Genomic DNA, 21990 nt, shown 5'->3' with positions numbered 1-21990 from the left:
GCAGGTACATTTAGTGAGGATAAAATAATCGTTAAGGATAGAATCATCATCAGCACTGTCTTTTTAATTATAATTATTATTATTATAATGCTACCCTTCAATCTTGATCAAGGGTTGGATTTGAGACTAATATTTTTCAGGCTAGGGAGCAATTATAAAAGTCTTTTTTAAAATGCAACTTTATGACTTAATCTTTAATCTTGTAATAAGGTAAAATTCAATGCACTTCAATCACTAAATCAAGTTACGTTGAACATTGTTATTGTTATTATTGATTTGTGCCTATAAAAGTTTTCAAAGAAATTAGTTCCTGAGAAAATGATATATGTATAGTTACTTACCTTAATAGTACATGAAGATGCTGTGGCAAAAGCAATTTAAGTGGGTCTAAAGGAATTTCTTTTGCAACAAATTTTAACACTACATGAGATATGAAACATTAACTAAAAGACAAAAATGCTATATTTCATTTCTCCATTTCATTTGGACAAGAAATTACCAAAATAATTTACAATTTCCTGCCAGATACAGCTTAACCCAAAAATTAATGGGAGAAAATAAATAAATAAAATGTCGAGTTCTACTATGATTAAACAATTGTCCAATCACTTTCAACTGTTCTAGGGGCTTTGTCTCCTGCAGATGCATTCTCAGGCTTTGGAGGCTTTTTTGAAAACAAGGATGACTTGCCATCAAAGAAATTAGAGAATGGCTGTTGAGGCAAAATCTCCGGATTTTTCTCTTCTTGTCTCTGGTTTCTGTCCCTACTGCCAAAGTTCAGGCCAATCCTCGTAAATCTTCGTTTAGGTTCACCAACAGTCGGGGTGATGGCTTCTTCCGCTTGCTTTACTGCCTTCAAGACTTCGTCAGGGCTGAGTAGTATTCTCTCCACTGTTTCATACACCTAAACAAAAAGATGATTCTATTGTATCATAATTGGGATATATGGGGAAGAAAACTATGGATGAGTGCAGTTGTGAGCCGATTGGTATAATATAAGTTTTTGGATGAGAAAACCTTGAGAACTTTAATGAGAAAAGAAAAAGCAGAAAATTGATTCATATGGTTTTTATATATGAGCTTGTGCTCTATGTAAGCTGCTTTCTTATGGCAAAATGATAACAAGAGGCATGTAACTCAATTTGTGCGAGCTTTCTTCGTATGATGAAGGCGAATGCAATTTCTTTTTGAATAGCATTTGAAATGAATCAGTAAAAGCTAATATGCATGTAGTTATCAATTTTCCTTCAATTCTAGACTTAGATAACCTACGTGGCAGAGATCATCAACTTTATCACTCCAGCTGCCTCCTTGACAAGTGGCAATAACGTAGTCTTTGCATTCGTGATATAGCTTTGACAAATCAAAGTTACTGGAGAGTTTAGCCTCGGCTATTACAAATCCTAAACAAAGCTGAAATATTCAGAAGGTTGGATAAAGTTAGCACCTTGAAAAATGTTGGACTGAATGTAAAGTTGCAATAATGTGTGAAGTGACCAGGAACAAATACTATTGTCAAATCATTAAACGGAAGAAGAATGTTGTTGTTATTTCAAAAAAAAAAAAAAAAAAACAAAATCTCATTTAATTGTGAATAGCATAGGCTTCATAATGTCAAATATCAAATTGCAGGATAACAAAAAATTCCCCAAGCAGCAAAGTATAAAAGGAATAGATAAAGGATGAATTTTGACTAGGAATTGAAAGAAGGCTAATACAAACTTCATAAGATTCATAATAACATGTTTAACAACCTAATCCAACAACAGCACCTGACAGACTTAAATTTCTCAGTAATATATATATATATATATTTCCTGTTTTTCTATAGAACAATAAATGAGCCATACTGGATATTAATAAATACAAGATATTCATCATGTAAATGTTCTAGACTGGATAACGGTATACTGAAAGTTGATTAAATAACTTACTAAAGAAATAAACAGTTGTTCAAACAGTTCAGTAGGTGGAATTTCCTCTAAGTCATGCAGAATACCCTCTCTGCAAATTAGAAATCAACTTCTAGTAATTCAGTAATATAAGGTTGACTAAATATAACTACGAAACATCCATAAAATAGTTACAACTTACACTGCTAATTCCTCATCAAACAGGGGAGCCTGTTTAACGGCTGGTACTGCTTTGGCTGTTTCCCACAGCTCACGCCACAAGTTACCTACAATCATGAAAATCATTTCTCACTATAAATGGACAATACCAATCCAGTAAAATTGACAGAAACCCAGTCTAAAGATACTTTGAAATACTTTTATATTTTTGCACACACATTTACTTAAAACATATGTACATAAGATAAAAACTTTACTAAGCAATGGAGAATAGGAGAAATAGCATACCTTCTTTCTGCATTCGACTACTTAGTTGACCTCTTGTCGAAGATGAATCACCTCCCTCAAAAAACTCGTTAGCCTCGTCAACATTCTCAGTCCAGTCCGGAGGAGAGTGCCATCTTACAAAATCTTCCAAGATACAACCAGGATTTGCAGCCTAACATATTATTAGAGATAGAATCCTGTTAGATTCATCTCTTGATAACGATCCAGAGACAAACTTTTTTAATTCAGAAACTCTACCTTGAAGGCCTGCATGTCGGAAAGGAGTTGAGAACACCCAGCACCAACACTGATGAAAAGAAACAATAAAATTGATCAAAGGATGCCCAAACTAAATTACTTTCCTCCATATGAACAAGTTATAAATCTCAAATAGATGAACATGCACAGTTCCAACTTCTTGTCTTCGTAAATGAATAAAATACCTATGGTACACTTCGACAAAAGATGGCTGCTTCTTCATGAACTTTTTAAGCTATAGCCCATTGCATACATGACACAAAATAAACAATAGTTGCCAATTGGTAATATTCCAATTACCCGATTCACATTCTTGACAGTGAAGGAAAAAGTAAATAAAAGAAAGATAGGAACGAGACATTATGAACAGGTGCAAATAGAAGAAAACATGGAAGGGAATCAGGGAAATATTGAATAAGATAACAGCTCAAGATTTAGGAATGACTGACCAAGTCAAGTAGGATATACTTAAAAAAACTAACCTCCCAGTTCGAAGCACAAACTCCTCATTTTCCTTGATAAGATCTTCAGTAAGCAGAGGCCCCTCCTACGACATACATGAGTGCAAATATCAGAATAACAAGTTAAATGAACAGTCATAATTCTAGCACAATTTAATCATACCTGCATTACTGGAGAGTATACTGGTTCACCAGTTTCCAACATGGTTAAATTGTCAGCTGGCTCATCAGCACCCAATCGGAGGACTTTTTCCCCATTGCTCAATCTTGCATACAAGATAAGGTTTGAACCAACAGTCCCTTCAGAAATAGCTGACTCTTTGGAGTATGAACTGGCATCCCTCATCAACATTTCTATTGATTCAGTGGCAAGAATGTGACGTCTTTTCCTGGAAACACAGCAATTGATAACCTGAAATTGCTGGTATAGAAGACAGGAATTCAGATCAGGAAGAACATCTGAAGGAATGCCAGGTATATGTACTTCTTCAGACCAAAGTCTTCTCAGCTGCATATGTTGATAAAATTCAAAACATACTTTGTCAAGAGAGGCATAAATTATCATTAATGCTTCAATCCAATGCATAAGAAAAGGGAACAGCTCTAAGATTCTGTGACTAGTAAAGTAACAATCCTAGTTGCCCATACTATGGTGCTAAATGCTAATTCTACCAACAAAGAAATATATATATTTGCAGTCTGTTGTCCAAAAGAATTTCACAAAAAAGGCTTCAGATTTCATCAAGAGATGCATCTATTTCTTAATCTAAATCAAACATTCAAAGTTTAAAACAATCAGCATAACATTATAAGCAAATGTTCCTACATTGATAACTCTTGCTATCAGTTTAGATGATAGAAGTTTCACAGGATCCACTTACTTCAGCCACAATTCTGTACCACAACAATGTCATTTTCTTCAAGTCTCTAAAGCTTCCAATTACTTCAGCTAGCTTGACAAGCAGGCTATCAGGAGGGGCACCATGAATATCTCTGGGCAAAGATAATGTGTCCAAACCAGAACTGATGTTTCTTCTGAGAAACTTTCCCTCTGCGAGTATCTTGCAGATATTACAACGGAAGTGAAAGATCATCACAGGATGGTGCAAAATATTCAAGATGAAAAACTATTAGACAAAAGCCAGTCTCTGAATGACATGTAATCATGAAGCTACCTGAATCAAAGAGTGAATCTATCAAGGCCAAAACCTTCTCATCATCACCACCAAACTCAGATGCAAGTTTATCCTCCTTGTCACGACGAACTAACGACTTCATCACAGCAAGGCTCAAGCTTGCCCTCTCAATGATTGGTGATGAGCCCCCAGATGATGCCAAAATATCTTTCATTGACCTGTACTTCTTCCCAGCACTGGAAAAGGAACCAAATAATATAGTAAAAGCAACCAAGGACACTATACAAAATGGAAAACAATAGCTTATTAAATAACAATCCCATAGAAGTCAGCATGTGCCATAGAAGAATAAGTCCATGAAAGAAAAGTATTTTAACGAAACAACAACGGGAAGAAAAAGAAAAAGAAAAGTTATAATTAAAAAAAAACTTACTCAATAGCTATAGCCAACTGCTTCATCACAGACGTTGGAGGAATGCTCTCTGGGCTGAGGTTATTTAATCTTTCTAAGATAAAGGATACTTGCGAACCCTATAAAATACCAACCCAATCATGAACAGCAAGAATTACATATTTACGCCCTTTTTTGGGCCAACAATGAGATAAACAACAATTTAACTACTAATTCATCACATGCAAATCTAGTTCATCCTACAACAAATAAAAGGCCATTCCAACTGACAGCTAAACATATCTATATATATGAAATTCATTACCTTTGCCTCGACATCATTTTTCATGTTCAATATGAACAAATTTTCATCATAAAATGCAACAGCCATGGTTGAATTTTCAACTTTCTCTGTATGATTTTCAGCTCCTTTTTTCCCTATTCTTATGTTCTTAAACCTATCTTGCCACTCCTGCTTTGACCTTATACGTGCCGGTCTCCACCTCAAATGCTTCCCTTCACTATTACTCTGCATTATCAAAGAAAAAACATTAATTTCGGAAAAAAAAAATTCATACCGTGCCATACAAGATCATAACTAAACCTCATTTCTAAGTTTGGTTGCCAAGGAAAACAAAACCAAAAAAAAAAAAAAAAAAAAAAAAAAAAAAGGAAAATCAAAGAAAACCTCCCTCTCAAACAACAATCAAGCTAAATACAACTTAACTCATCAACAAAAACCTTCCATTTTCTTAGCAACCAAACAGAAAATTCTATGCTTTTTACTCCAACATTACAACCGACATTTCTCATGAAAATCAAAATAAAATTTCACAGATTAATCTTTTCCACTTCGAATACCTTTGACTCGTCGTTGATCTTAATAGACTCAACATCTAATTGCTTGCTCGATTCATTCGGCGATTGCTTATCAGAATCTTCTCCGATCAAACAGAAAAAAAATAGGCAAGTCAAAGAAATAGACAAATGAAAATAGCAAGGAAAGTAAAGCTTAAAATAGGTAGAGAAGATTAAAAAACGAGGAAAATTAGAAAATCTAAGAACCTGCTCGATCGGATATAAAGTCGGATTTAATATCGGTGAAAACGCGCTCCGCTTTAGCTGCAGCAGAATGGAAGGCAGTCCTTGCTTTGGAAACGAAAGAAGGCGCCTCCATTGTCCTGCAAGCAATGGATTAAGATTATAGACACTGGAGATTGAGAGAGCTGAAACACGAAAATGTAGGCATGTCTATGGGGAGAAAGGGGGAGATAGTAAATTTGGGAGGGTGGTATCGCAGGAAAGTGTATATCCAGTGATTTGAATCAACTTGCTGATTTTTTTTTTTTTTTATATAATTTTGACTTCTAATCTTAGGAAATTAATTAATAATTAACTAATTAATAGACTCTTTCCTTCTTTAAGTCCATTTGGATTTTGGATAATCATGTATGCTACAAAGCATCCCATTTCTAACTTCATCCCTTTTTTTTTAATAAAAAAAAAAATAATAATAAAGTCTCTAAATTTTACCTACTTAACACACGAATATCTCTATTTTTAAAAATCACATAGACCTACTTAATTTTAATTGTCTGAAGGGGGGTCATTCCGTCTAAAATCAAGGCTTTTCTCCGTCAAATAAATGTGAAAGTATGAAATTGCCCTTACATAAAAAGAATATTTGTTTGTCCATTTACTCTTCAATCTTTTTTTCCTCACTTCTCCCTCTCTCTTTCTCTCTCTCTCGCCATTGTTGAGCCAGAAACAGAGGAAGGGGAAAGAAAATAAGGTAACCATAAATTAAAAAATATAAAAAATGAAAAAAAAAAAATCAAAGGCCAATACCTTAATCAAATCCATAAAATCTTCTTCTTCTTCTTCTGTCAAACATTTCTGGGTCCAATAGATTACAGAATTTGCAAACTGGTTGCATATGCTATTACAAAACTTCTACAAAAGACTACTATGGATAGATTTTTTTTAACTAAAGACTACTCCTATAGCTAGCATACGCAAGAAGAAGCAAAAATAAATAAATGAATTAATGAATACAGAACAGATCTAATAGTAATATGCACCAAAGGATGTCTTTATTTGTTATTTAAGCATCTAATGGCTTCAAGCAAAGGTTCTCTCTAGCGGTATGTGCAGGAGAAATTCCATTTCGGCATCCTTTGCATTCACGCTATCATAAGAGTGAGGTTTCTATACGGCAGCCAATACCAGAATGAAGTTTCTGTGCTCAGTGAGGTTTTTGGCTTTTTCAGTTCAAATGTGTTTCCTTTTATGGTTTGACGCCTTAACATATGTTCCTTAATTAGCTTGGGGTGTTTATTGGGATTGATTTTATTTCTCTCTCCTTAGACTCAACCTAAGTGTAGAGACTAACGGAAAATGTTTTGTTTTTTAACAGAATGATCTCTTTATTAACGGAACTAAAATTTAGGGACATTCAATTTGATATTTGGAAACAGAAGTCCTCAAATATTAATTAGCCAAAATTTAGAGCTCTATTATTTTCCTTTAAAAAAAATTTGACTATTTAGATTAAATTGTTTGCTGTAAATGGTGGCAGATATCTAATGATTTAAATTTATGAATACATAGGTTTTTTGTTTATAAAATTATATAAAATAACTATTAATGTATTTTTATATATTATTTTTTTAAGTGCATGTCAAAGATAAGCGATATTCATAAAATACGGTAATTTAGCGGTCTCCAAAACATTCTTTTTATGAATATATTAAATATCAAAATTTTATATTTCCAAATATTTTTCTATAAGATTTTGAGAATTAAAACTTTTACGTTGTAAAATTAAAAGTCCAATGTCAGATAATTATTGATATAAATTTTAAATTTTGAAATTTAAATACATGAATTTTTAGTATTAAGCATCAAGAATCAGATTTTACAAATATTAAATTGAAAAAAAAAAACTGAAATTCGTAATTCAAATTATCACAGTATTTTTTTAGCTTTATAATTATTAAAGTATACATCCTTTTGACTTGGTAATGGATGAATATAATTTTGATGTTATATGAAATGAAATACTTTGAGATTTGAGATTATTGGATTTGTTCTTTATGCCGGACGCGGTTCCGGCTCAATGGTAGCGCTAATAGAGACAGGTTGTGTTTATCCGTGCTGTCCATTTTTGGAGGATTATTATTAATCACAAACGTAAAGACACAGACAACTCATGTCAACCTACCACAAAAATGAATTTCTGTCTCATCAGTCATGCCATAGTCGCACGCATCATCTACTCGTTAATTGTTGCTAAAACAAATACATAGAATACGTTAATTCATCGATATAAATTTACCGTATTTATACAGTTATAAATTTTAGCCACGTTGTATACCTATTCGTACTAATAATAATAATTTTTTAATATTTTTAATGTAGGGTAAATATTAACTTGATATATATATTTTTTAAAAGATAATTGATATATAATTACTACAACATTTTACATAATTTTTTTCATATTTTTTAATTATCTAAAAATATTTAATTAATTTATTTTTATAAATTGAAATATTTAATAGATTTTTTTTTTTGTCAATTTTAGTGTTTAAGATATGCAATTTTATGATTAAACTGTTCAATAATTCAAATTAAAAATTAAAACGTGCTATAAATTTTTCACATAAAATATAACGGTAAACTTATGATTAATAGGTATATAGAAGATAATATAAGTCAGCCCGTATGGATTACTTGTGATTTATTATAAAAATAATTAAATTAATTTTTAGACAAATAATGGTAGAATATAATAATATAATAAATTAATATCTTCCTAAATCACTTAAGCTCATGATGCACTTGTCTTTTTTGTTTTAAAGAAATGCTTGCGTCTAATTTGCTAAGTCAAGAAAATAAAAAGTCCTCATTTCTTATGTTAAAAAAAATTATAAAATGGAAGTTGATTTTCACGAAATTTTTTTACAAATCCATATTTAAGTATTTAAAAATTAATGGAAATTCATTTTTAAATTTTTTATAGCTCTAAACTATAAGTTTGGTTATTATTTACATATATAATATTTTATGGACTCAAACATATCATAAGTATAAAAATTTATAAATTTTAAAAATATACTACGAAAATAAAAATATTTAAAATGATTTTATATTTGTTTTCAGAAAAAATTTATTATAAATTATTTTTAATAAATTATTCCTCAAATAAAATAAATTTCACATAAATTTATCGAAATACTATGTTAGTAAATATTTTATACTTCTTCAGTTCAAAAAAGTATTCCGTTATTATTTTCAATTTTCATAAGCCCAGACTAGATTTAGCCCATTCCAAGATGTATACGGCTTAAACCATTAAGGCCAACCCACATAGGTTGGTAATCGAATCGATACCAAGACTCATTAAAATACCGCCACGTGTCCAGTCGACTTTGTCGAAACCGGGCATCGACAATGATTGGGGACCAGCGAGGCGGTAAAGCGACCTTATATATATACCTCCTCTTTACTCCCTCGCTTACTTTGCTAGTCACCGAGTTCACTGACACTCAAAACCAAATACCAGCACTCAGAGCGTGAAAATGGAGGAAATGGACGAAACGGAGGCCGAACAACAGGTCCATTTTCCATCGGTTTTCCTTCTTCTCTCACATATGCGTTTCTTACTTTCCGTTTGGTCGCCAAAAAATTGTAAAGGAAATAAAATTTTCCTTATAATATGTGTTTGTTTCGAGAGAAAAGTTGGAATAGAAAATTCGATGTAGTTAAAAAGACATCGTTGAGAAAATTCTGAGTTTCTTGCGATTCATATTGTGTTTTCGTCTCCAGAAAATGAAGAAAAAAATCATCATAAAAATTTTAATGAGTTAAAACAAATCAATTTAAATACTGAAGGTTTCATTATTTAAATGGAATCCTGAAGCTTTTCATGATCAATTTGAGAAGAAACAGATGACTAATGCGCTGTAATGAATTTATTGTAAGAAGCATAGTTAATTGAATTCCTGTCGTGATTGCGGTTTTCAGGTTGTTCCTATTAGTAATTAATCATAATTAATCATTCTTAAGTAGTGATTTGTGCGTGCTTACAGAAATTTAGCTTGTACTCGCAAAGAACTTCTCAGTTGGACTAACAAATGTAATGGAGTCTAACACAAACTAGGAATTTACATAACGATGGCTTTGAATTTCTGTTTGATGGCCTGTTCCGATGGTTGTAGCTGTAATCTAGAGTAAATATTTGTGTTATTGGCTTCGTTTTGTAAACTTACCTTTTTTCCTTTTGCAAATTACAATAGCAAAAACCAAATAAAAGCAAGGTCCCTGAACAAAGTCTATATTATTTTGTTTTAATTGTTTTTATGTGTTTTTAAGATCATGAATTGTTTTTACAGCATTTGTTTGAATCTAAACGCAGGTCTACATGGCGTGTATTCTACATGGCCACACGTAAGTATCTTCTTGCAAGACTGTATTTGCCAAACTGCTTTACATAGGTTGACATCTGAAATAGATCTTAGCTACATTCCAATACAGGGTTGGTATTTCTTATTATGATTCAAGTATTCGCCAACTTCATGTGCTCGAAATTTGGGAAGATGTCAGCTCGGACTTCCCCCTGATTGATCTAGGTATTGTTTCATGTGCGAACTGGTTTAGAATGGTGTTTCTTGTGATGGAAATGAACAATTCTTTATTCATTTCCTGTCTTTATAATTATCTTATGTTTTATTCCTTGTTTTTATGCTCTGTGCTTTCACTTTGGCTGAAAGCATTTGTATACAATTCTGCCTGTCATAACTTCATTATCTTATTTGTTCTTTTTTCCTCTCTCTCTCTCTCTCTCTCTTTTTTTTTTTTTTTTTTTTTTTTTTGCTGAGAAACTGTACAGTAAAATACCAGGCTAAGCCCCTGACCATTTACACGAGCAGTAAAAGTGAAGAATCCTTCATATCCGCTTTACAACGAAGTGGTACATTGCTCTTCATATCTTTGACTTAAAAACACTTCATTTATGACCTGTCTTTACTCCTTAGAGTAATGCAGATGGCACCCCTGAGGCACCCACAGTGAAACTGGTGAAAAGTTCAATTTTCAGCTATGAGCAAGCATGGCACAGGTATTAAAGATCTATGTAATGGACTTGACACTTTTTTGCACATCCAACGGGTTGGACAAAAAAAAAAAAAAGAAAATTGCAAGTCAAAGCATTTGAGTGTCCTTTACAATAGTAACTTTAATAGTAAGCTGCAGCAATTTGAATGACATTGATAATTTTGATTGCACATCGTTGCGTGTTTCAGTTTCTTCTGGTAAAAAACTCTGCATACTGCTAATAGCTGCAAATTTTACAAAATCACAATTTTTGTGCATCTGTCCTGGCATCTAACAAACTTATCATCATGGTATTGACTTTTACCAACTAAGCAAAGTCATAGGACAGATTTTACATTCTACTTCTTCATTCCACATCAGAAATGCTTTATTCAGGATGCAGTTTGACTCAACTAAGATGACTTAACTCAGTTTTATCTCATGGCTTGCTGAAATTCTCTATTATAATGTCTTTTCTCTTTGCCTTGACTCTTGTACTTTGTAATTGGTTGGTAATTTCGATTTTTCATAACAGCGTTGTGCGAGTGTGCAGCAGATATGATGCATTTCTGATTTGATAGTCTTTCTCAATCCTTCTAGTCTCCAATTCTTCCTCTTACCCAGTTTTTCATTTTGGCATTGCAGATTGATATACCTTCGAGTAACAGGAATGGATAATGGGTTAAACATCAAGGAAAGAATTTGTTATGTGAGTGCATATTACACATGATTTATTTATAATGGCTATCTCTATCATATGCTATTTTTAAAAATAATATTTTTCTGCAATTGAAATTTCATTCATTTGAGTGTGTTAAAACATTGCATCCATTATGTAATAATTCTGCCAGCACAGCGTATTGCTTTTGAAATTTTTTCTATCATTTTATTTTGTAAGTGACATTGATTGCATATCAACAGAATACCGCTTTGGTGATTTATCATTTTTGTATTGGAATCTTAAAACATTTGTCATATATCACATTATAGTACTTGCATATTTTGATATTACTGTGTAGGAGATATTAGTATACTGTCCTTGATCAGTAAATTGAGAATTGCATATCAATAGTAATACTTTAAAAGGTGTTCCATGTAGTTATTCCTTTTTCCTTTGAAAAGTCATCAATAGTTATTCATTCTGTTTGAAATTGTTTGAGAGGCCTTATTGGTCTGCATTGCCATGCTTATCTGTTCTCTTTCCTCTCTAATCAGACTCTTTTTCAGCCTTTGGAATTGTTATTAATGTATTTAACAGCATTCGTACATTGATTATGTGCATCCTTTTACCTATACTTCTTTTGTTGTTTCAGTGTTTGCATTCCAAAACCTTATCTACCTTTAAACCGATCTTCTTTTTCTATCTCGTAATGCCAGCTTAGTTCTATGATGGACATGGGAAGTGAAATTCAAGTTCGAGTAAGTGGTGGTCTTCTTGCCATATTAGAGAATGAAAGGATTGTGGATGCCCTTGAGCAAAAGGAATGTGGGAATGCATCAATTACAATTGATGCTGTAACGAAAATTTCATTGTATCTTCTGATCTATGGCATATGTGCATGTGTTTTAACTTGTTCCTAGAAAAGAAACTTGGACAATAATTTTTTTCCCTTAAATCTAAAAACAGAAACAAATTTCTCAAGCTTGATGCAGCAGCTCATGAGGCATTGCAGATTTTCCAAATAGATAAACATCCAAGCCATATGGGCATCGGTAGATCAAAAGAAGGGTAATTCTGTATTAGATTGTAAATATTTTCATCTGGGAAAGATCTCTGCTGATTACTTGACATGCAGGTTCTCTGTGTTTGGCATGATGAATAAGGTTTGTAGAAATATACTTATCTGTTTGCACTAGTATGTAGCATCTTTTTGTGGTTGTAGATTGGACTGACATGATTGCCTTAATTGCCTTGATCAGTGTGCGACACCAATGGGTCAACGTCTTTTAAAGTAATTAGTTTTATGTTTTTTTGAGAAAAGTAATTAGTTCTATGTATTTCTGATATTATTTGTTTGCACATTATCTTTATCCCTGGGACTTGACACGTGATTTTCCTGGCTTTAGAAATTGGTTTCTGAGGCCCATACTGGACCTTGAAAGATTGAATGGCCGTCTCAATGCTGTATCCTTTCGTTATCTGAGCAAGTGAAGACCTGTTTTTCCTTTACATAAATTACAACTTTTTTATGGTTACAAGCAAAAGAAGAAAAGGAAAATAGGCCGGCACCACCATGAAATAGGGTTTGCCACTTGCTCTTGCTGAGAGTGACAAAAATTTATATTACCTACCTGCAAATATTTTAAATGAATTTGATTGACATCAAGAAATAAGGGATTGAACTTCTAAGTTGATACTTCTATAGCTAGTAGCACCGAAATCTCGTATTCCTTAGTGAGACCAAGATATCATTCTTTTTATGTTCTGAAGAACTGACGATGTCTCTGTATGAAACACTGAAGTCTGTCAAGGACATTTCCCATATACTGAAGGTAGTATCACTTCCATCCAAAATTGGGATTTCTAGATTATATTTATGTTATATTTCTGCAAAAATACCATTAAAGGAAACAAAATGATTAATTCAAAAAAAAATATATATATATCCTATCCCAAACTTCCTGTTTAACTCAGCTTAATCTAAAAAAAAAAGTAGATCGCACTTTCTTTGCCATGCTAAAATGACCAATTTGGTAGATCCTGATATACCATTTTTTAGCAATCGTATTGTTTTGCTATTATGACATGTCAACTGGATTTAGCTTAAGTAAGAATCAATCTCAGGGATCCTTTTACCTATTTAACTATTCAGTGCTAGACATTTGGCAATTCCCAAATTGGCCATGGTGATTGGTACAACTGTCCTTATTGTTGTCCTTGTGGTGTAACGTGATGATTGTATTGGTGATATCTTTTCTTTATCATTTTTTTCTACTGAAATTTGCAATAATCTCCTTTCTTTTTTGAAGAAATTCAACTCGCCAAGTTCAATGTGTACTAGTGGTGATTGGACATCCTTTTTGAAGGTAATCCTGTTTTACAGAAGTTATTTTCAACTTCTGGTCCTTTGTCCTACTGGACAAATATTGCTTATCCTCCTTATTTGGCAAGTTGATGGCAAGAATGGTTCATGGTTGCAGGATGATATCCATTATATTTACTTATGCATAGTGTATGATATTAGAAACATGTAAATACATGCTTCATATGATTTTCATCTGATTTGCTAAATGAGATTATGATTGGTTTCTTCTCGAGACAAGATTTTATGATGTGATGTGGGATTTCTTCTCATGAAATGGTACTTTTACTTTTAAGTTCTAGCAAGTTAGCTCATGTAAAATAAATGATTTACAAAGGAAGCAAGGAGATCTTTGAGGGCTTAATTCAGCTATGTTATTGAATTAATTACTAACTTCATCATTATCGCTATACTTTAATTTTATTTCAATAAGGTCATTATTACTAAATTTTGGTAGACTGTAGCTAGATGTTTGACATGATAACCAACTACCATTTTTATAAATTTGTTCTACAAATAAAATAGTACTTAGGACTTTTCTATTTAGTCAAAAAATAAAATTTTGCAATAATCTTTACAAATATTGAGCAATACTGACATATTGAAATAACATATAGGTTAAATAATTTTGTTGACAAAAGTTGAGTTCACTGATTACATTGAAATTCAATGGATAAAATTAAGCTGCATTTAGGGTTAAACATGGTGTAATATTAATGTGCTTTTCTCTTGTAGAGCATTTGTTCATTGTTGCATGTTGATAAGATATTTGAAGTAGGCATATCCGAAAGTCTGCGAGAGCAGGCCAAGTGCTTGAATCTCAACATCATTGAGCAGGTATTAGATCGTTTCTTGATGTCTCTTTTTTTTTTTTTTTTTTCTGGTGAAGGTGTATACTATCATCTATTCTCGAGGTTTCCTTATATGTGATATTTATTGTTTTTGGTTGTTTATCACTGTTTAGGCTGGCTTTTGCATTTCAACAGAATTGGCTTATGTCTATGAATTGGTTAGTACAATTATTTCCTTGGCAATTTCTAGTGGTAACGACTTGGAAGAATCTAGACTGATTTTATTATTTTGGTGGGGCTAATTTAAATTCTTTTTACTCTTATCTACTTATTTGTACTTTTTCTTAAAAATAGATAATTTTAAGGTGTATGTTTTCAGTCATTATCAAAAAGAACAGAAGTTCAAAAAAATGTAAAATAGAATTAAGCGAAAGGAGCTGTAGAACAATGGACATCAAAGGACAAAAGGGGGAATCGATTGTTGAGTCAGCTCTTTAATTGGTTTATTTTTGCCTGTGCATGATAATTGATTTTTGATGTCGTAAATTTTCTTGTATAATAACTCATTATAATGTGTTACATTAAATAGTATATGCATTTGCATGTCATGTTTATTGATTTTACTCTCCTTCTGAATGTTGTTGTTTCTTCATTCTGGGGCATATTCTTACGTTTGATGCTGTATTTTGTAGGTGATTGGTGTTATTGATGTTAATAGAAGTAAAGAGAAGGATTATGGAACAATAGTGAAAGAGGGTTTCTGCGAAGAGGTTGCAGATTAGTTTTTTTTTTTTTTTTTTTACTTTTTCTTTTTATTTTTATTAGGTGTCAAAGCAAGTTCTTTATTCTTTTCTTTTTCTCTTTTTTTCCATTTCATTTTGCAGAGATATTACTATAATATCTTATCCTCACGGTTGAATCCATTTTTGAAATGATTTTATTTCTTTTGTTTTTGCTGAAAAATTACAATGCTCCTCCATTCATAAGGTTTTCATTTATAACTGGTTCTGGCTTAAACTTTACAAATGAGTTTTTAAATTGGACAATTTGTTCTTGCCCATCAAACAGTTGGATGAACTGCGACAAATCTATGAGGAACTGCCAGATTTTCTGCAGAAGGTAATTGTTTCATATTTGTGCATCAAATAGGAATAGGAAATTGAAACTGAATTTGATTCTACCCATTCTTTGCAGGTTTCCTTGTTGGAACTTGCACAACTTCCCCATTTGAGTAATGAGAAGCTCACTCCATGTATTGTTTATTTACATCAAATAGGTTGGTCTTTTTGCTGCGCAATAATGTAATTGAAGAACCTGATATGTGTAATTTAGAATCTTTTATGAATTTCCTTAATGTTTAGACTAATCAGCTTCAGATGATTCATGACTGGATTCTGAGTTCTATACTGATGCATTTAAAATTTGATTCACCTGTTCTGATTTATTGCTTGTTGTGAATGCTATTTTTCTGTGGTGGTACAAAGATGGTAGTGGTGGGTTGAAAGGAATTTGAGTTTCATTCTGTCTCTTAGGAATTGGGAGCTATTTCCATGACAGGAGACATTGTCTTGAATCTGTAATTTCTTGAACGGAAGCAGGAGAGTTCTTATTTGAAAACAAGCGTGTACCTTGTCTTCCTTACAGCCTTGGTACCCTTTAGGGCTATATAATTTCTCTTAAATTTTTTGTTGTATTATGTCTTTTACTTTTAGTTTGTCACGTTTTCCCAATCCATTGGTCTTTATTTGTGTATGCAGGATATCTTCTATGTATTTTTGAAGAAAAACTTGATGAAACCTTGCTAGAGAAGCTTCAAGATTTTGAATTTGTTGTAAGTTGATGCTTTCATTACAATAAATTGAAAAATCATTAATAAAAGTCTCATTCTGCATCTATCATTAATAAATTGAAATCAAATGTAGTTTTCTGATGCTGATGGAGAGACCAAAAGATTCTTTTATCGTACCCCAAAGACACGAGAATTAGATAACCTTCTTGGAGATATCTATCATAAGATTCTAGGTACTTAATATGATGTGTTCTTCTTATAAAGAGCTTAACTGCTTGCAGTTTTGTATGGATTTTATGAGAGAATGTGGATATGCTGTCTGGTAGCCTGTGGTCATTCTCTGATAGTATTGAGCAGTAAGATACCCAACACATACTTTTTGCTGTAAGCCTAATGTTTGACTGACCTAAATTTTTTGTTGAAGACATGGAGAGAGCAATTATTAGAGACTTGGTGTCACATATTCATCTATTCTCAGGGCATCTGCTTAAAGCTGTGAATTTTGTGGCTGAACTAGATTGGTAAGGATTATTTAACAAAAAGCGCCCCCCCCCCCCCCCCCCCCTTTCCTTTTCTATATTATGGCATTCATTCCTTTTGCTTTCTCATGTCTAATATTGATTATAGCATTCATTGCTGCTGCAATCTTAAGTGTCATATTGATTGTAATGTCTGAATATTTTTATGTAGCCTTCTGTCATTGGCCCTAGTTGCTCGTCAGAACAATTATGTCAGACCCATTTTGACTGAAGAAACAGTGCTTAATATACAGAACGGAAGGTGACCACTGATTCAATGATATGCACTACGTCTTTTTCCCCTAGAAAAGAATTCCTTAAAAGAGTTAGATTTACCCGGTATTTTAATTAGGTGTTGCCTTGCAGGCACATTTTGCAGGAAATGACAGTGGACACATTTATCCCCAATGATACAAAGATTGAAGATGATGGTAAAATGATTTCACTCAAGACAAATATCAGTTTAGCTCACATTGACTATGTCTATCCCATCTTAGCATGAACTATCTTATTAAACTTACAAGATTTTTATTGCCTCAGGAAGGATCAATATCATCACCGGTCCTAATTATTCAGGGAAGAGTATATATATAAAGCAGGTTCATAGTTATTTGTGTTCTATTTCTAGGTCTCTGCATGTGTAGGTGTAGTGCACTTGCATATTATGTTGGTTGTACATCTTATGGTTGTATCATGCTATTACATGTATGCGTAGGTATGTGATTACTTTCATTTCACTGTTGTAACTCGTCTTTCGACTAATATATGTTAGCCTGCCTATACTCTTAGCAGTTGTCAGTGCTCAAATCTTCTCCCAATAAAATTTCTTTTTTGCATCTCTATTTTTCTCAGCATAGCAGTCAAAATTTATCTCTGAGTTGCTCTGAATTGGTCACGATGCTGCCAATGCTTGTGTTGCTTTCTCTCACATTAATGTGTTAGTATGATTGTTGTGCCTATCACTTTTTAATAAATTTTGCACTCTGAAATTTATTTTTCCAGGTGGCTTTGATTGTTTTTCTTTCCCTCATTGGAAGTTTCATACCAGCAGATGCTGCTACTGTGGGGCTGACTGACAGGTTCTGACCTTCGCGCCTTATCTTTTTTTTAGAGTAGCATCTAAATTTCATATTCTATTCATTTAACCAACAGCTATTCTGTTGTAACAGAATATTCTGCGCAATGGGAAGTAAGCTTATGACTGCAGAACAGTCAACATTCATGATAGATCTGCATCAAGTAGGGATGATGCTAAGGTATACTTTGAATGAGGACAGTTAAGGTGCTTTCCATCCCTAAACAAAAGCTCCTGTTCATGACAACTGTTTCAAGATCTTTGCTGTCAGGAGCTTTTTGCTGATTTGTTAGAGAGAATCTTTTTTTTCCCAATTTGATATCATATGGGATTTGGAATGTGGATCTCAAAAATTCCCTGTAGTGCTTGAATAGCAAGAAGTCAACAATGCATCTTGAAAACCCCATCTTTGTTTCCTTGTATATGTTGACAAATTTTCAGGCAGGCAACTTCACGATCTCTATGTCTATTGGATGAATTTGGTAAAGGCACGCTTACAGAAGGTTGGCGTCTGTTGCAGAACTTAAGATGTCTTAGATACACTAAATGCATATGAATCGATTTTTTTCATCGGCTGTTCCCTTAGTCCTTATTCTGAAATGTGTGATTAATTAAAATGCTTGATGAATGCAGATGGTGTTGGTCTACTTGGTGGAACCATAAAGCACTTTATCGCATGCGATGACCCTCCAAAGGTTTTATATTCTTCTCCGACTTTGCTGCCAGAATCACATATCTAAACTAATGTGACTCCTTTCATGAGATTTTTTCTTCTGATGCACAGTGGATAAGCATGAAGCTATTATGTTTTACTTAAACATCAGCTGTATTTGCCATGTGCATTCATAAGCACTTGTACTTATTAAAGAAACAATGATTTTAGTTTCCAAGCATCTGATTCAACTGATTACTTTCATCCTTCTCTTGCCAGTTTCTTTGTCCTTGTGTCTTCTCTACTCTACTGCACAATCATGGATGTCACATTGCTTTCATGGATTCCATTGCTTATTGCCAATTTACTAACTTAGTTTCTGCCCTTTTCTTCTTTCTCTTTTTCTGCACTTGTTTTTGGGTTAGTTCAACAGGATATGTGCCTCATTTTGATCATTCTCTAATCAACCGTTATGCAAAGCAAAACTGAAGAATGGCGACTATTATTAGTAGCATATAACTTTAAATTGAGCACCTATTTTATGTATGCAGGTTCTGGTGAGCACTCACTTGACTGAGTTATTCAGTGAGAGTTGCTTGCCAAAGGTATGCGTTTGTGCAGGGTTGCTATCTGATTTGTTTATGCTGGCACAGCTTCAGCACTTGAAAAGTGATATTTCAAATGTTTGACCAATCCCAGTCTGAGAGGGTGAAGTTTTACACCATGAGTGTGCTGAGGCCTGACGACAACTCTACAGATGTTGAGGACATTGTATTTCTTTATCGGTACTTTTCTACACCTTGTCAAATCATATTGTATGAATACAATGCTTGTCACTCTTTGGGGAAAAAGAAAGCCTTGTTTTGTGGCTACTGATTTGTAACTTGATTCTCTTAATTATAAATAAAGGTGATTATTGTTGGAAAAACTTTCCACTAAATTTGAAAAGGTTAGCATTGTGAAAACTCAGCTATGATCTTTCTTCAACATTTTCATGTGTCAGAAAACAGCAGCATCTAGTTGTTTTGTTAATATTGCAAGAGGATGGTTAGACATTAAGGGTCAAATTAGCTGCACAATTTTTTTTGACCTTTTAGCCAAAATATGGTAATAGGAAGCCCATCTGATTTGACACTTAAAATTTGACGCTTTTCTGTTATATTTGTCCTATCAGCTCTGGAATCTAATTCTACTAACATTTTAAAGACCATCTCTGTATCTTTTTGCAGGTTAGTTCCCGGAAACACTCTTCTTAGTTATGGTGAGTGTATAAATATACTTGTAAATTAGGGATAGGTATTGAGAATTTTTACTCAAGTCAGGTGTTCTTTTTGGGGCTTGCAGGAATACATTGTGCTCTCCTTGCTGGTACATTATCCTCTTTTGATCTCTTTGCATTTTTATGGAATTCTAGATGCACTTGTACTCAGATTGGCAATATTGTTATTTTGTATTTGTCAGATCTTTTGTTTGTTGAAAATTACTAATGAGAATATAAATGAAAATTAAGCATTTAAATTTTCAGTTGGACCCCAAGATAGTCTACCCTGTTTTTGTTGACTTTATCAGTTATGTGATTGTCGAGATATAAAAATGGCTCCCCAGGATAAGCCCAAAACAAGCTTTGTGTCAACTACATGAATCCTTCCTCTCCATCCAATCTTCCTCCACAATTTTTTTAAGCCTTGGAACTGTATTTGATATTTAAACATGGGATAGGCACCTCAAAAAGTGCGATGCTTAAAAGAAAGCAGTCTTTATACTGTCATTGGTCTATTTATAGCATTGATAATATTCAGGTTTAATTCCAGTATTCTCATAAACCAATAAAATTGTCTTTTAGGTGTCCCTGAGGAAGTTATTAAGAGAGCAGCAATTGTATTGGATGCTATTGGAAATAACAACCATGTTGAGCGGTTGTGCAATGACAGCATATCAACTTTTGATCTCCAATGCAAGGTCTTACTTTTCTGAATCTAGGTTTTAAACATTTATATATTTTTGTTCTCTTCCACACATATCATGGAACTCTGTTACTGCACTGGTTTCAGGATGCAGTGGACAAGATAATGGCATTCGATGTTCTTAAGGGTGATCTCAACCTCTTCTTCCAAGATATATTTCCTTCCTGATCTGCAGAGCTTTGAAAGTATCAATTTCCCTGGCCGTGTATGTGTGCATGCATGTCTATAACTATATATTCTAAAACCAGTCTCTTGAAACAGAAAGATTTAGTTTCAGCTTGATTTTCTTTTGTAGTTTCTGCTCCGGTTTAGATACATGTTCTTCATGTGATAAATATAGAACACGAAACAACTGAATTTTGATCTTTCCATCAGTTTCAGACCAATCTACTCGATTGTTGATGACACCAGCAAGAACTGAACAATTACTGTATCTTTGCCGCTCTTTTAGTACTGAGAAAGGACCTAAAGTGCATAATGAAAGGTACAGTCTGATTTGAGGTGACTACTGCAAATTCTGATGTCTTCACTGCCGCTCTTTGGTTACCATTTTTATCCTCCATTCTAGGAATATTGATGTATAATCCAACCTGAAAATTTTAAAACAATGAAAATGGTATCACTGGTGCTTGCGTTCTCTTTGGATATTGAAATATGAACCCTTTGTTCAAGGAATATATGTCATTTCTCCTATCCTGATACTCTTACGAGTAACTTTCTAGTGAACCGAATAGTTATTGACCTAGGTTATGAAAATGGAAGATACATGTAGAGAAAGCTGAGATGGGAAGCGAACAACTCTTTTTGGCTCCTAACAGAATCCAGGTTATTGCCAGAATTTGTACTTGAAGTTGCAGTCTCTCTTTCTCTCATCGGGTATTTGATGGGTTTTGTTTTTCATGTTCTTCTTGTGTGAAATGGTTGATAGGAACTGCTAAAACTCCGTCCGTGTGTGCATATAATATATAATGACATTAAAAATAGAGGCATTGGCTTTCTAGAAGCAAATGCCTGTGAAGTATATTTTAATGACCTTTGAAGCTAGAAGTAAGATTTGCATTTTGATGCAAACCAATTAATCCTAAAACTTGTAATATGAAAAGTGCGTTAAAGTAGGGCTCATTTATTTCAATAAAATAATTTATTTGGAAAATACTTTTTGGATTATTGATGCTTGAGGTACTAAGAAAAATCAGTTGAAATATTTTTTTTGGTTAAAGAAAAAATGAAGCTACTTGAAAGAAAAATAACTTATCATTTTTTAAATGAGAGAATACTTTTTAGACATTGAAAATACTTACTGTAATTTTATAAACATATATTTATTAATTCATTAATTACCAATAGCCACCGTCACCATCACCAGTAACTGGGGACTATCACTAGTGGTCCACCGTCAATAACTACGTTTTAATATTTTTTACACCTTTTTTTTTTTCATATTCAACCATATATTTTTTTCAAATATGAAATTCCTACAATTCAAAATGTTTTTTA

At 33.0% G+C, this 21990-nt stretch overlaps 2 protein-coding genes across 4 annotated transcripts; one reads left to right on the top strand and one right to left on the bottom strand.

Annotated features, from left to right (window-relative positions):
• Nucleotides 1-444: 444 nt before the first annotated feature.
• Nucleotides 445-5923, bottom strand: LOC105632980 (Rab3 GTPase-activating protein catalytic subunit). Its single transcript, XM_012215466.4, has 14 exons — nt 5651-5923; nt 5447-5523; nt 4911-5114; nt 4628-4725; nt 4234-4430; nt 3940-4109; nt 3222-3566; nt 3080-3144; nt 2598-2646; nt 2361-2511; nt 2095-2179; nt 1935-2004; nt 1273-1413; nt 445-904 (listed from the first exon to the last, which is right to left on the bottom strand). The coding sequence occupies exons 1-14, from the start codon at nt 5760-5762 to the stop codon at nt 590-592; spliced, it is 2079 nt and encodes a 692-aa protein (XP_012070856.1). The 5' UTR covers nt 5763-5923; the 3' UTR covers nt 445-589.
• Nucleotides 5924-9118: 3195 nt separating this feature from the next.
• Nucleotides 9119-21186, top strand: MSH5 (MUTS-homolog 5). Of its 3 annotated transcripts, XM_089724236.1 has the most exons (35): nt 9119-9204; nt 10005-10036; nt 10124-10218; nt 10479-10559; nt 10634-10706; nt 11327-11390; nt 12059-12213; nt 12309-12410; nt 12478-12505; nt 12602-12633; nt 12749-12806; nt 13088-13174; nt 13652-13708; nt 14440-14541; nt 14669-14713; nt 15188-15265; nt 15564-15614; nt 15690-15771; nt 16253-16326; nt 16418-16517; nt 16709-16805; nt 16975-17064; nt 17169-17233; nt 17343-17401; nt 17805-17881; nt 17972-18058; nt 18319-18380; nt 18511-18572; nt 19081-19134; nt 19229-19314; nt 19759-19790; nt 19874-19897; nt 20373-20488; nt 20581-20698; nt 20869-21186. In XM_089724236.1, the coding sequence occupies exons 1-34, from the start codon at nt 9169-9171 to the stop codon at nt 20659-20661; spliced, it is 2424 nt and encodes an 807-aa protein (XP_089580362.1). In that variant the 5' UTR covers nt 9119-9168; the 3' UTR covers nt 20662-20698; nt 20869-21186. The 3 variants fall into 3 exon arrangements, with proteins under 3 accessions (XP_089580362.1, XP_089580363.1, XP_089580364.1); XM_089724237.1 differs by lacking the exon at nt 14669-14713; XM_089724238.1 differs by lacking the exons at nt 9119-9204; nt 10005-10036; nt 10124-10218; nt 10479-10559 and having other exon boundaries at nt 10635-10706; nt 12064-12213.
• The last annotated feature ends 804 nt before the right edge of the window (nt 21187-21990 follow it).

This window comes from Jatropha curcas, chromosome 7 (assembly GCF_041381405.1).
Source record: "Jatropha curcas cultivar XTBG-Jc1 chromosome 7, XTBG_Jcur_1.0, whole genome shotgun sequence".
NCBI classification, from domain to species: Eukaryota; Viridiplantae; Streptophyta; class Magnoliopsida; order Malpighiales; family Euphorbiaceae; genus Jatropha; species Jatropha curcas.
The sequence above is the reverse complement of the archived record's forward strand: the minus strand, read 5'-3'. Positions and strand labels throughout refer to the sequence as shown.